Genomic DNA, 16750 nt, shown 5'->3' on the forward strand with positions numbered 1-16750 from the left:
AATTATTCTGCGCTGCATAATGACAACGCATAAATTTGCACCGAATTCAGGCTCGTATTCTAACAAAACACTTTGTATTGCAAATTAAAGTTATTGTTATTAATGTTTTTGTCTCTTTCGGAGAGAAATTGTATTTTACATAGCAAAAGTGAACAACAGGAAATTATAGGCATCAGAAATGGTAATAATGCTCTTTAGCGCCCTCTAGTTTGGAATTATATAACTAATATTATGATACAATGTTCATATCAATTTTAATCCCGTATTTTACACTCTTCTCGATATTTTCTTGCGGCAAAAAGTAGTCTATATCATTTTCCTTGGTCAAAACTATCTTCACACCTAAATTTTTCAAAATTGATTGAATCGTTTTGGCGTGAAAACAACACAAACATACAAAAAACTTGAATTCCCATTGAAATTTTTACCGAAAATCATTTAATATGCTTTATTTTACTGAGCCTGTTATATATTCACCACTCTACGACTGAGAAATTGATTTTCCTTTCAAGGTTTATGAATATATATACGTGAATTTTAAGTTGAATTTTAGTGCCGCGAATCTGAAATTACAGAAAACAAACAAAATGCATAACAACGAAAAGAATATACTGCTGCAACAAGCGCGCTCTCGCACAAAAGCCATATACACACGCTTTATAAGTACTCTGTGCGCTTTTAAAACAACTTTTCGCATTAAACTTTAGTTACTTTAAGTTTAGAGACGAGACCTGCAGCCACTCTTGCATTCAGCGCGACGAGGAAGAAAAGATACGCGCGCGCTCGCGAAACGATTTTATAATAACCGAACAAAGCAAACTCAAATAAAGTTGCTTTACTTTAATAATTGAAAATGCTGCGTTTAAAGAAAGTATCGGGCCGAAATTTGAAACAGAATTTCGATTCCTGCCTTTTTTTATCCCTGCGCGTTTGAAATGTGCCCTTTTCATAGCCCTTTGGCTTATGACTTTATTTTAACGACGATCACCACGACATTAACATTGCACGCTGGCGTTCGGTATCTTGTCCAGTCATGCGTTAACCATAAATCTCGGCGATAATTGGATTTCTTTAATGATATGGAAATTTTAATTGCGTTTCCGAATACGACGCGAAAAGAAAAGGGATTTACGGAATTCCGAAAATGGTAGCACGGATAAAATCGCCTGCTTAATAAACAACTATTATTTTCTTATTATTATTATTAATAATATTAATAATATTGTTGTTTTTGTTGCGTGTGTTTACCAGTAATGCTATTTGATGAAGTGAATTGAGGATAATACGAGGTATAACGAAATCGGTTTGAAGATGATCCAACGTTTTGTAATCTAATTAAAATTTAACGATTCCCCGAGGAGTGAAGCCTCTCAAGCGAGTGGGAGGAATTGGGGATGGCGCGAAAGGGGCGATTGATATTGATTCCCTACGTCGTGCGGCGCAGTTGCGTATTAGGTCATCGTACACTTCCGTTACGTTTTCCTCCACTTAATGCTAAATCAATAAAGTTCATAAGTTCATTGCATACGCCACTGAGACTTCATTTTTCACGTTTTGATTAAATTTCTATTTGGTACATTTTAAGCATTTTTATTGTCAAAAAAAAAAGAAATAGGAACATGCTTCATAATAATGTTTTAATTGCTCGTAAACTATTGTAATTAAGGGTATTTTTTAAAATATGTTTTGTTGGCTATGTAAGGGTCTTTCTGTAGGTAGAAAACTGGTTTGTTATCTCAATTAGTTTCGGAGTTATTTCGAGTTGTGACGGAAAAGGCAAAGTTATAAAATTTTTCGCGGATTTTTTGTTTCGTCTTGAAATAATAAATTATCTATATCCTTATAAGTGTTTTGTTATGGTACATTTACTAGTTCATTTGCTGGTCTTTCCAAAAAAACCAACAGCATTTCTTTATATGTTTTACTTACCCAGTTATTGCGCTTTTAATTATCTGAGTTAAGTGGCGCAACAATGCTATTCCCAGTTTAGTTATAGTTTTTGTTATTTATTAATAACTCGGAAAGTAAAAGGTGGAAAATTATGATTTTTTAAATATAAACTCACAATTAAATTGTACGTCAAATACAATAAAGATTTTTTTATTATAATTTTTATATAAAACGTTATAAACAATTAAACTTTAACTTTAAAATTTTTATTAACTTGACACAAATTTGCTTCTAAATAACAACAAAAAAATTATTTTAAATAAAATTTTATATATTTATATCAAGAATTTAATACTAAACAAATTTCTGAAAGAATTATTTTAAAAAGTTGATTAGTTTTTGAATAATTAATTAAAAACTATCAAACTATTTGCCTCGTCCATTTACTACACCCATTAAAATAATTATCTGTACATAAACATGTAAACCCCACTCATGCAGCCCGCATAAATACCTACTTAATACTTAAATTAACAAGTAAATGCTAATTAAATTAATTTTTAAACTTTTAATTAGAAATTAAAGTTTGTTCGCTTTTAATTTAATTTCAAAATAAATTCCAAACCGATGTAGGTATATATTTTTTTGCGTACACATTAAATGTATACAGCTAGTCTTAAAATACACGAATGACTATGTAAATTACACAATCGTGTAATGCAGTATACCGGGTGTGGCGCGAAACACATTTAAATGCACATAATAAATAAGTAATAGCAGAGAGGAGGAAAACAAGCACGAGGTATTTGATGGATTAATGGCTTTTTCTAAATTAGGTTGGCAAACTCATTATACCCAACTACCGTTTGAATTGTACTCGTACTCGGCATTCTTCGCCGTCTTATTGCCGCGCTATCCTTTTCGGTCCGGCTGATTTACTGATTCCGGCGTCGGCCATTCCTACCAACGAGTTGTATGTGGATTGTGGAGGTTTTCATACAATTCGCTTCCCGCATTACCACTGCTACAGATCTATCTAATATACACAAATATGTTAGCGCATATTTCTCTTTCTTTTTCGCGTCTATCTGGCGTGTATCGCGCCGAGAATGGAGGCACAATTTGACGGCGCTCGAAAATGCCTCGCCGGAGCATTTAATAGTTACTTTCTACTGTATTTATTTACTCAATTATTTATTTATATTTAAAACGTCGCCGGCGAACGCTAAACGAATGCTAAATTGATCCACTTTCACTTTTTACTTCTTTTTCGTCGCAGGCTTGTGGGAGAATTTATGCTCTTGCATCGTTGTTTATTATTTTTGTGAATCAAAAAACAAAACAAACGAAAGTTGTTTGCGCGCGCGCGAATTTCTAGCGCTATCTCAAATGCATCTTGACAAGTAGGACATTAATTAATTAACTGTGTACGTGGATGTAAATTGCATGTAAAATTATGACAACGATTATAATTAAAACCAGTCGTTTGTTACTTTCAGTAGACTCGGACATAAATATGGACATTGTATAATCACGACGAGAATTATAGTTATTTCCAAGAAATTGTTTAATAATTAATAAATAATTAAAAATTAATACACTATGAAATATTTTAATAATTTTTTCTATTTATAAACACTTTTTTGCAATTTGTGTAATTGATTCTTTAATTGTTTATAACTTTATGTACATTCATCAGATTGTTGAAATTTGTACATAGCTGATATAGAATTAAATTTAAAATCAATTCATGGAAGAATTATCATTCCAGCTTAATTAGTTTATGAATAATCGCTCATTAAATGTTAAATCAGCTGTACTTTCGCTGTCCGAACGCTAATATAATTGAAGAATGACAATTCAGTGTTGCAGTTATTTATTAATTACTCGCAAACTAATCAATATACATCATAAATTTTATTAAAAATTTTGTTCATAATAAATTCCGAATCTACAAATACAAATTTATACAATTTTTTAATTTTTTTAAATTGTATTTATTGTTTTTTCCATAAAAAATTTATAACTTTCTATTCAATTATCAGATCAATACAATTTATACATATCTTTTGCAAAATTTAATTCTTAATCAACTCCTGAAAGAATTGTCATTCTACCTCAATTAGTTTATCAATTATCACTCTATAATTAAAACAAACGAACTTGGTTTACAAAGCCCCCTACTGACTACAAAAATAGAAATAACTGTAACAGTTACTCATCAATTACGCAAAAACCAATAAACATGCATAAATAATTGTTGTTATAAATTATTTCTGCATCTATCTATGCAAATATTTATTTTTAACTGTTTTTGTTAATAATTTATTGCAATATTTGTGTACATTTCACAAATTTTTCAAATTATATCTTTAATTGTTTATAATTTTCTCTACAATCATCATATCGAGAAAATATACGCCTCGTTTAACTAGAATTTAATTCCAAATCGATTCCAGGAAGACCCATCATTCTATTTCGATTGGTTTATGAATAATCAATTAATAATTATTACAAATCAACTGTGGTTTCATAGCCCGTACTGTTACTTGAGAATTACAATGTAATACTACAGTTATTCATCAATTACTCGAAAACCAATAAACCGGTTTTAATGATTTCTGCAGAAATCTGTATAGCATTAAATTCTGATTCGTAATTTCTAGATATTATACTGATAACAGTTTTGTGAATAAATTTACAATCCAATTTGTATCAATTTAACGATTTTTCCAAAATTCCAACTTTAATTATCAATAATTCTTTATTAAATTATTTTAACAACAAAAATCTTTCACTGGAACATACACAATTTAATTAACTATTAATTCATGCAGGAGTAAACATTTTTGTTGAGTTAATTACGAAATAAATTACGAAAAGTATAATTAACGAATTATAATGATCTTTGCCTAATAATGTTAGCGTGACTATATTCAAATGAGCATAAATACATTGCAAGCCATTTATTCGCCTTATTTGTCAAAGCAAACTGGTTGCACGCTCGTTAAACTTGGCGTTCAATGCGTTTTTCGCGCGCTAATTTATGAATCGACACCGAGCGCCTCCGAGCACTTGACTTTAATTGTAAATTAGCACTCATTGATTTTTCAGCACGTTTCGTAACATGTATTAACGACGATTTGTTTATTAGCTAGCGCGAATCTGTGAATCTCAATTTAGTTACATGTCGTTGCGAGTAATTTCATTTCGCTTAATTCGCTGACAATTACAACACAAATTGCATCGTTCTGGCAACAAATTTCAAGGTGTTCGTATATTACCTGCACTGATAGTTAGTATGCATTATTATTGCTTTGGATACAGGGCGCGCAGCGAAAACAAATTTACCACTGGCCATTATCTGGCGCAGATGGATTTTCGTTCTCTTTGAAGTGTCTCAATTTTCTTTCCATTTTACATCGCGTTTCATCTTTTTGATGCATGCGGGCGCAATTCCTCTTGACATTTTTCTCTTGATATCGTTTCAAATAAAATTTTCGAGCGAGGGAGAATAATACGCAGAGTAAAAGGTCGCACAGAATCTAATCGCGGAAACATCACACACACACACACAAGCGCATACATGCGGACATTTTACACACATAGAAGTACAATCTCCGGGAATAAAACCAGAAAAGAGTATCGAAAACCGAAAGCAAGCTTCGTGCTCTCTTTCCGCGCGTAAGTCAGCAGGAAACAAAGAAATGAGAAAATCTTTAATGCATGACGCATCCTCGAGTTTATACATCTTTTATGGATGGGAGTAAAATAAAGCCGATTACAAATGCGATAAATATATATGTATCGAATAAATAATATAGCCATCTGATGAAAATGTAAAGTTATAGAATGTAAATGGAAAGGGATGCAGATTATTGTTTTGGATATTTAATTACATATGATAGGAGATATGCCAAAAAAAATCACAAATGAAATGAATCAGCGTATTTCATATTATCTCATCAATAAATGTTTCATTCAGGCTCCATCCCGTGACTAAAGCCTGTGACTAAAATACTTTAGTCACGGTTTTGGCTGTCCGTGTGAAAAGTGTACCACTTGGGAAGTAGAAAAAAGTTATTTTTTTAGCGTTCAGCAACAGTCAACATCAAAAACTAGTGAAGAAAATCATGAAATCTTTCTTAATCCCTACTAATATTATAAATGCGAAAGTCCTGATGTTTGTTACAATTTCACGTAAATACTACTTAACCGATCATCATGAAAATTTGTACACATATTCTTAGTGGTCCCCGAATAGTTATAGGCTACTTTTTATTTAATAAAAAAATTATTTTTTAAATAAAATTAAGAAATTGTTTAGCCAATAATACCTCTGCATCTGGCTATTTGAGTACTTTAACGCCATCTAGCATTCCAGCAATGAAGCTCAAACCTATGTACCTACTATAGTACCATCACACTGTATTACCGACAGCTACGTCAACATCAAATCCAATTGACTACACTATGGAGACTGTACACTATACTTCCATAGACTATACTTTCAGCCATTTTAAACTTCCCGCCATTCTACTTCATTGTTACTTCTTCTGTGACTACAGATGCGTACGGAAGCAACTTCATTATTTTAGATATTCGCGAGCGAAGCCTCGGGTTAAAGCTAGTTGGTAATAAAACATGGAAAAAATAAAGAAAAAAGAGTGGAAATGCAAAATTCAACCGTTTTATTTGCTTTTTTTAAATTTTTTTCTTATTTCTTTTCTTTATTTTTTTATGCAAAAAGGCAACAAGTCGTGATATTGTATAACAATTAAATACATTATGCATTCGTCTGACACGCGTACTAACCTCAAAACTATAACTCGCCGCTCGGTTACTAGTATTTCGACCCTTCTTCTTTTTTTCTTCTTTGAAACCTGTTCCTCTGAAGAACCACATGTTCCACGACAAGGCCACACAGTCATATCGGCTGTTCACAAACTGGTAAACGTTCTTTTGACTTGTAAACCTTTTGCTGTACATTATATACCTTATAAACCTTTGAAGTTTCAAGTTCTTCTAAAAGTTGTGTGTGATACAAATTTAAAATCAGAATAGGTACGGCACATGGCATGTGAACTGTTGTTTTTTTTGGACTTGTGTTAGGAGTGACCTAACATACTACCAAATCGAAATTTAGACCGAAATGCAGTTTGAAGCGTCGCCATATTGAATAATAAAGCCCCAACTGGTGGACGCGAATGAAACAAAACGAAATCGACTAAATGGGAAATAAACTAAAGCGAAATAAAAGGCGCGCATCAGCGCCGAGATAAGATCGACGACAGCACAATGGAAGTTGCCTCTCAGGAGAATGAATTCGAAATTCGCATTGTTCCGAATAAAAATGGATTCTTTTCATGTTGCCAGCCCATCCTTTTTCCTCCTTTCTTCGAATGCACTTTTGCCTCCTTTTTGCCTTGCTTTGCTTCCCTTTCATTGCGCGCTGCATTCATTATTACTAACATTATTGTGTTTTCAGTGTTTTATTTTATATTTTTTTTCTTCAAAACTTTTTTCTTCTCCAACTCGGTTTTGTTTCGTAGTTTTGAAACCCTTTGTCTTGCTGTCTTATTATCCGTTTGGGAGATAATAACGAGAGTATAATAAAAGTCATCACGGCAATGACTGTAGCGTTTCAACTCTATCTCTGTATATGCGCGCATAGATACATAGTGCTCACAAATGTTTCCGTCTTGTTTACAGGTATGTTGCATTCCTGCGTCGAATTCAATTTAGAAAACCTATCTATAGTTGTGGACGTGACTGCGGTCAGGTAAGTGAGCAACAATTTATTGTGGTGACACTCGAACGGAGAAAAATTTGCATTTTTAACGCGTTTTGTGCCTGATATAGGTTGTTAATTAAATAATTCATCTTTTGGCTGGCATTTACAAGGCTCATAAAAATTGATTTATGGTAATTGACACGAATTTTAGATTATATTATAAATGTGAATGTTTGTGTCGCTTTCACGTAAAAATCACTCAACGAATTTTGATATTTGGTATAGAAATATTTATAATCAAGCAAAATAAAATAGGCTACTTTTTGTTGCAAAATATTAACTTTAAGGGTGTAAAATAAGGGATGAAAGTTTATCTGTAGTTTTTATCACATTATAGTTATATAATTCAAACATAGATGGCGTTAAAATGTATTATTAGCATTTTTCATGCCTTTAAATTAAAATTTGATATTTTTATTTATTATAATACTACAATTTAAATTTCTAAACATCAACATCAATCTCAAAACGTAATTTAGTTAATAATATGTGTGTGTTTTGGTCGAGAACTTCCAACTTATAGACATTATGTATTTCCGTTTCGTGTTTTCAAGGAAAATGAACTCATAACTCATCGCCAGAAACGACAGTGCACGAACGTCGCCGTCGTGAAATACGCATTTAACGTTCCAATTTATATTCAAATTTTAATACTCGTTGTGTGTGCCATGCGTGGTTTACGGCCATTTTATTGCGTAATTTGTGTACATAAAAGATTTTCTTGTTGCTGTTGCGTTTGCTTTATTTTTACAACCGCCGCCGCCAACAACACAACTATAACGACTGAATTTTAGCATTTGCAGTACGTGCGGCGCACAAATGAAGTGTGGGGCGGTGATTATATTGAAAAGCACTTGTACTTGAAATATCGAAGTGATCGCCTGCTTGCAATGCAAACATTGTGTGTTGTGTGTATTATAATGGAAAACGTCCGCAGAACAACAAAAAAGCAGCACACATGCGTGTAAAACAAACACGCGTCCTGTCCTCGAAATTCACATTTCTCCCATCTCTCTTCTTGTGTGTGTGTTTGGTGAATATTGTTGAATGTTGTACGATGAATATTACAAGCATTACAATATGCGCCATTGTGTCGTGCGCACTCACACACGTATTACACGGCCACTCATCGTCGGAGAGTGCATAATAAATGCCGGATAATCAAAAGCAAAGAATGAGAAAATGCAAAGTGGTGCACATGTCGCTCCCGGGCGTATGGTATACATCATGTACGAGGGGGATTCCCCCGAAATTTGTTGGCGGATGGCAATCGATGCGATTGGCGTGTCGATTGTTCTCGTTTGATTAATGTTTGCATGACGGAAAGGTTGATTTATAACGAGACGTGATTAATTCTTTTGGTAATTGTGCTTTTAAGTGTATAGAATTGATTAATTTTTGTGTGAGCGCATTTTTTAATATATAAAATATAATCAATTTATGATAACAATATTTTTTTCTGCGGTTTTGAAGCACAAAAAGTGGTTCTTGACATACGGAGGGCAAAGGGCGTAACTAAAGTACTTTAGCCACGGGCTTTAGTCACGGGGTGGAGCTTGCGCTTGCGCATTGGCCTCCAAACAAAGATTTAAGACAAACGAGTTTCCAATTCGCATTTTTTAGATAAACAAGCAAAAACTTGAAAATTTGAAATTTTTAGTGGAAAATCACTTCAATCTTGAGTTTCTCTGTTATTTTATAAACAAAATACATTCATTTATTTTAAATAAACTGTGATATCAACAAAAATATTAAATTGGCAAATATTCTGTAAACATGAGAAAATAATTCCAAATATCATGTAAACATGGACTTTAAGACTTAACATGTTTTCACAAAGCAAGGAAAAACAATTCTTCGTGTTTCAACTAATATTGTTGAGAAACCCGTTGTGAAATTAAAATTCCAGAACATATTCATTGGAAAAAATACTTCAAGAAACAGCAAAACTAATAAAAATGGGTTTTTACTCACAATAAATCTAGGAAAAACAAGAAAATGCGAATGAAAAGCATGTGACACATGAATCAAGTTGACGTCGCCGGCCGACGTTTGCACATAAATATCCAACATTTGTAACTCCCGACGTCGGCCATGTTCCGATGTTCGACGCAGCGCTAGAAAGATTCGGAGCGACATGAAATTATTCAATTTCGTTAATGGAATGTCTAAATAAGGAACGACATGATAATAACTCGTGTCGTGTGCCTCGCGAGCACCAACAACATCCAACTTTATATTTTAACGCTGCCTGCTTTTATTTATTTACTCTCTGCTTTTCTACTTGCGCTGAAAATTACATTATACTATTATTACAGTTTCAGTTCCAACTTTTGTTGATTTGCGCGCGCGCAAGGTCACGAACATATTTAATATCATTTCTATGATTACAACCTTGCTGTGTTGCGCACCTTTTGTCCGTCACCTTTCGCGTTCGATTCAATTCAAATCAAATGCAAATGACAAACAAACACAATACACACACAGCACAACGCTTTCATCTCTAATGGTATTTAAACAAAAAACCGATAAGCTAATATAATAAGCTAAGTACATACGAAAACAAACGCCGAACAGTTATTTAACAAACATTCGTGGCGTGCGCATTCTTTCGGAAACATTTGAATAATTTACAGTTTACTTTTTCCCAACTTGAATTATGTATGCCAACAATTAATTTTAATTTATGCGGTTGGTAGTTGGGTAATATTGCTTCTTCCTGCGATGCATTAAATTCTGTTTTATAATCTGATGTTACTTTTTGTATTTTTAAACAAAGTTTACTTAAAAATACAATCATTTTAGGCGTATTTAACATACAAAAATGATAAATGTGAAAGTATGTATGTTTGAACTCGTTTTCCGCCTAAACTACTCAACAAATTTTTATGAATTTTTGTATAAATATAGATTATACTTTGGAAAAAGACATAGGATACTTTTTATCGCAAAAATTTATCATTAAAGGGGTTAAAATGGGGTTGAAAGTTTATACATGTCATAAATCATAGTTATAATTACGTAATATGAACCTAGATGGCGTTGTATTGAAGATTAATGAAATCCTTTTCTGTATTATAAAATTTATTGTATATTAGCTGATAGTATATCACGAATTGAATTATTTATCACACATGGAAATGTCGTACATAAACGAAGTCATAAATTCAGCCACGGCGCGCCGCACAGATGATGAAAAATGAAATATGAAACAAAAGTTAATTACGTTATTATAAATGACTTTAATAACCTACTTTTCCGAGCGTCCATTAAGTGCGCGCGCGCCGTCTCTGTCGGCCGCGACGTGCTCGAAGCGAATTAGCCGGCTCTGATATTGTGATATTATATATTTTCGAAAAGCAAACCGAATCAAACCGGCTACTACGAATCACTAATGCAACTTGTATAAAAGTTGCCCGAATAGAGTGAATCAACTTTGGCCGAGCAATAAATAACGAAAGTATGAGAACGAAATGAAAGAAGTTACCAGTGGTTCGGGGGGCGAAAAACAAATTTATTTTATAAATCATATCTTTATGGGCCTCGTTTTGTATTGTTTCCATTCATTTCGGCTCGTTTCTTGCGCCGAAACAAAGTTTTATCTTCCGTTTTATTGTCGTCACAATTTGAATAACACTTTATTTATGGCAATGTTTTGTCCGCGCGCGCGCGCGTTATTGCCGCGTAAATCTCTGCGCTCCACATCTGCATAATTCGCGAATTTTCAGCCGCCACCCCCGCCCGCGCGCGCAAGTTTCACCAAAAAGAGTTAAAGTTAATATTTTAATCCAATTTCTTTTGCGCGGTGGAAATTTGTATTTTTAGTCGGTTTACGACCGGCGAAGTTTACGCGTAGCACAGCAGCAGTGTTGCCGCGCGCTGCTTTTTATTTCATTCCATTTGCCGTGGAGAGCTCCGTAGCAGCAATCCGAAAAAGCCTTGACCCAAATACCGCCAAACATATTTTAAATTATTATTAGAAATTTCTCGTTTAGCATTCGGAATGAAATAAATTCTGTAGAAATATATACACGACGTAATAGCGTAAACGCTGTGTGTGATACTTAGTTAATTTATGCTCGTTTACGGAAGTCGCCTAGATTGCTAGCTGCCGCTGGTCGACGACTTCCGGAAAGCGTTTTTCTTGTGTTCATTTCGGGAAGCAATTGAATTCAAATTTCTTATTTTCTTGGGCGTGTGGATAGTTTTTCGTGTGTGTGTTGGTTTTGTTTTCTTGATTCGAATCTTCCTGCCGCCGCCTTCGTCTTTGTGTGTAATTTCCTCGGGGAATTTTCATTAAATTCTTACGTTTCGCAATTCCCGCTTGGCGAATCTCAATTTGTATCGCGCGCTTTTTTCATTCCATGGTGGATTGATTTCGTTTTTACAATTTTTAACTTTATAACAACAACGCCATCTATTTATCATAGCGGAAAATATTGTACTAAACATGGCAATAACGCTATTTGTTCTTTTTGTTGGTTATCAGTTGTTTAGTTGTGTTAAATTGAGTAAAATTAAAACATAAGTAGAAAAATTGATAATAAACTATCAAATGAGTTGTGTTTAGTTGCTGTGGAATGCAAACAGAACTATAAATTGTGAGTTATTATTCAGGAACTGAACCTAACCTCAAAATAGACGCACCTAAAGATTCCGTTAAATAAACAAAGTAAAATGTGATATTCTCGTGCGTTGATGAAAATGAAGTTAATATTAAATCTCTGTGTTATGAAACAAACAAATACAGTTAACCCAATTCCTGTAAACTTTCTTCATCGTGAACGCAATATAATTTAATACATTTTCTTGCCACTAGATGGCTGATATTGTATAATATACGAATTATTTTCTGCAATTTCTGCCTCCAATCGATAATATCGAGAATTGCGGAAGCAAACAATTAAGCGAGGTCAATAATTTCGGCAGTAACGTAAACCCGGGGGCAAAACGAAATTGCATGTAATTAAATGTCTGGGATGCCTTCGCTCAACTCCACTTCTGACATTTATCGCGCAAAATTCGGTTTCGTAACTCAATTTGCGTTTCGCTATCTGTGCCACAGTTTTGATTAGCGTCCATTCTATGCGCGCGCGCAAACAATGCGCATAAATAACGAATCAAGAACATATTAATTAACGGCCATTATTATAAAGTAGTGCTTTGTGGATGGTGATGGCAAAGGTTTGTTAGTTATTAGTAGTCGCGAGTGCGTTGCGTCATGATCGCGTCTCTCGTGCGCACGCGCATTGAAACGCACCATGTTTCGACTCCCCCACGTCACGACGTCTTGCTGCGTTGCCTGCCTGGCTTGCTAATGAATGGGAAACAAAAATTTAATTTATAATCGTTTTAATGATGATTGAGTGGCGTTGTTGGTAAAGTTGCTGCATGTGTATAGTATGTGAATAGTATGTGAGTTGGAATAGAGGAGACAATTATGAAGAATTATGGAGCATTATGAGGAATTATTAAGAGTATTAAGAATTTATATTGACACGTAATTACAGGTTGTTTCGGTTGGGTCGGTGCACGATGTAGTGGTGTGGTTTTTATTTTTAGTTTTCGTATTGCGTGTGTGTGTTGTGTTTTGTTTTAGTTTTAATTTAATGTTACACAAGGTAACAAGCGCTTCGGACGAGAAAACTAACTGTTTTGAGATCGATAAGAGCGGGTATTTCTCACATTTCTCACGTGCACGCATTAAAAAACCAGTTGTAAAATGAAAAGTGCTAATTTACTCACTCGCCATCTACAGGTTCATAAAAATAACATTAAAATACATACAAAGTTTATTTTTAACACTCAGTATAGTTTATTATAAGCGTTTTAAGTCTTTAATTTTTTTTTCAAAGGAATGTTATGCTTTAATGTGGATAGATTTACATTTTAAGCTTAGTTTTTCACACAAATGACAAAAGATGCTTTTGTATAAAATAATTTATATGCAGCAGAAGATTTATCTCCGAGATTAATTCGCTTTTGAAGTTAACTTCAACCGGGTAAATGTTAATTAAGCGAAGTTTTGTGATAATTACTGTGAATTTAGCCATGTCTAATGACACATGCAAAAGGGTTATAATGCAATTTTTAACATTCCACATTCCACACATGGCCTTGAAGATCTTTTTTGTGTGGTTTTACACAGAACTATCTGCTGTGAAGCTGTTTCAGCAGTTTTAGTTCTCTGCACCCCCTGCGCACAACCCGCAAACAACTTCATTCTTAATGAGATTTTCCCGGATCCATAAATTTCGCAGGCCTATTATGGGCGCGCGTAACCTCAGCTTCACCCGAACATGCCTCATTCCGAAACATTAATTTCATTGCTAAACACTCGGCCGTAAATTATAAAATAATGAAGCAGCCCTCAGCTTCAGCCCTCCGAAATGTGTGCAAATGTTCAAAATACTGACTAAAACTGATATTATAAACTAATTGTGTTGTATACTCGCAGGCGCATTAGGTGATTACAATGATTATTCGATATTTACAGTTAATCATAAATTACTCAAAGTGTAATCAACTTAGGGCAATGATTTATGGATAAATCTATTGAGGATTAAGTTCTGGATCTAATTATTGAAAAATTATGATTATAATCGTTTATAATCATGAATTATTGAACAATTTTGCATTTATTTGATTTGAAAAGTTTAATTGTTAATAACTTTCTGTGTAATAATGTTATTCATAAATTTTTTGAAGAATTTGACCTTTAATTAAGTGGAAAATTGATTTTTTAATTAATATTTATTTAATTACTAATGGTTTCCAAGATATTAGATATTAATTAGCTTTAAGTATTAATTAATAACTGAAATTAAGCTTCTTACCTAGCTTATATTTTGCATGAAACTGTTCAATGTTAAAATCTGAATTAATCAACATGCGCATCAAATTAAAATCAGTATTATAATAAAAGTTACAGTCAAATTTACGATTGTGCCAATTGAATTTTGAATTATTACTAATTTCAACTTTAATTGCCCATAACTTTTGACACAATAAACTAATCTATAAAATCTTTTCAAAATTGGATGTAGAATTTAATCAGGAATATAGTTATGTTTAAATAATTATTATATCGCATATAGTTTTTGAGTTATCCATTGAAAACTATAATTATTCTGGTATTTATTGTGTTGCCAAATATCGCAACATAGGATTACCTTAGACACGTAATATTAATAATAATAATAATAATAAACTCATTCCTTTATTTGTACTTACTATTATTATTATTATATTTTGCACAAACTTTTTAATCATTAAAAGTCCATTACAAAAGTGATTAAATTCCTATTAGGCGCGCTCGACATCGCCGTGTGCGCGAACGAGAGAAGACAAAATGACGACGTCCATTATTTCCTTGAATATTTAATTATCTCGCCTCTCCTCCACCTCTCCGCTCGGCTTTAATCTACATCCCATCACTGTGTGCCTGCATTAAAACACAATGTAATGCAATAAGCAATAATACTCGGGCGAATACATTAAACTTTAGAGCATTACCAGCGAATTTACGGCGTTATCGCACTTTGGAACTTATTTGGCAAACAAAACAACTGCCACAACAACAACACGAAGAGAAAAAACGCGCGGCGCGCGCGCAGTTTGGTTGATTGGAGTGCGCGCGGACACGCTGTATGTTGGAAATAATTAATTCTCATTGTTCCACTTGTTCCAAATGCACAATCGCATTAGAATTTCGAATTAAATCGGAATGATTGAAATTCCACGCTTGAGAGAACCGAACTGAGTGTTCGGCATACGAGCGGAGCGGCAACGTTGCAAACTTTCAACTTGTCAGTTCTAGGAAATGTCATAATTACTTTTGTTTATCAAATGTTATGTCTGAGCAGATATTCAAAATGTTTTTGTAATCATATTTGCTATTTAACTAGGTTTTAACGTTTAAAAGTAATTTATTTTAGATTCTTTTATATTTTAATAATTTACGAAAGTCATTTCCGTTGTTTTTTTATTTATTTCTGTTACAGCGACAATTTTAAGCGTTTTATTTCATTTTTATTAGTTGGTTATTAACAACAGAAAGGCGCACGAACAAACCACGGCAATTAAAAGCGACGAAACGTTGTAGACAGGAAAGAATGAAAGAAAATTAAGCAACTTTTCCCATTTCTCTTCGCCCGTTCTTTTCGTCTCAAGTAGTTTAAGTTTAACTTTGTCCATCAAACTTTTCTTCTTCGTTTTTTCGTGGAGATCAAGAAAAAGCAACTCAAAACTTATCGAAAATAAAACAGGTCCAGAGTGAATTGAATTTGTATTGATTTTTGCTTTTATTTATGTTTTGTTTCATAAGTAGAAATTTATTATTAGTATATTACATTGAATAAAATTGTTATGGAGATTCAATTAGAGTTATTGTTATTTAACTCGAAGCTAGATGGCGCTAAAGGTACATGTCTGTAAGTTAAAATTTTATATTTTTTCTATTTCCACTTTTAAAGCGTCGCTTTTTCCGCGGTTTTGAGACACAAAAAGTGGTACTTGAAACACGGACAACTAGGGCCGTGACTAAAGTACTTTAGTCAGAGGCTTTAGTCACGAGGTGGAGCGTCTGGCACTCGTTCTTAATCAATCTCTTGACTAAAATTCCCGTTTAGCTTAATTAAAATACTAATATTTTACTGATTGATTTCACTGCAATAATTAAAAATAATATAAAATTTTATTTTCTCCAAAACGAAGACTATTTTTTGCTTATTTTTAGATATTATCTAAGAAAATAAGTCGAAATAAATGGTAAAATCTTGAATATAAATATTATGCATGATTAAAGAGAGGTAATAGGATTATTTTAAACTGGTACCAGATGTGGCTTTCAAAGAAATTCTCAGAAAACTTAAACTTGAGTCTAAAATCTACCTGTAGGTACCTACCTACCTAAATTTTAAAATTTATGTCACTGTTGACATACTTTGCTATCGAGTTTCAAATTGCTTGCCAAGGCTGCATTTATATTTTTTTGTTGAATTTAAACAGCTCAATCATGTTATTAGAGAACATAATTATGTTTGATGACACATTCAAATGGAATTT

The 16750-nt window shown here is 33.2% G+C and overlaps 1 protein-coding gene across 4 annotated transcripts in view; it reads left to right on the forward strand.

The window, feature by feature from the left end:
• LOC135803798 (TOX high mobility group box family member 4-like) overlaps window positions 1–16750 on the forward strand; it is a 59369-nt gene that overhangs the window by 20354 nt on the left and 22265 nt on the right. For 3 of the 4 annotated variants that reach the window (XR_010550871.1, XR_010550872.1, XM_065317500.1), the window contains exon 2: window positions 7603–7672. The exons of the other annotated variant lie outside the window; for it this stretch is intronic. Coding sequence is in view for 1 of the 3 variants with exons in the window: in XM_065317500.1 (XP_065173572.1) it covers window positions 7603–7672 (70 nt within the window). In the remaining 2 variants the exon portion in view is untranslated. The remainder of the gene's footprint in view (window positions 1–7602; window positions 7673–16750) is intronic. 4 annotated transcript variants of the gene reach the window in all.

Source organism: Atheta coriaria, unplaced genomic scaffold, assembly GCF_025399875.1.
Source record: "Atheta coriaria isolate IRGN ID8LTWV9N9 unplaced genomic scaffold, Caltech_Dcor_3.1 hic_scaffold_3_pilon, whole genome shotgun sequence".
Lineage (NCBI taxonomy): Eukaryota > Metazoa > Arthropoda > Insecta > Coleoptera > Staphylinidae > Dalotia > Dalotia coriaria.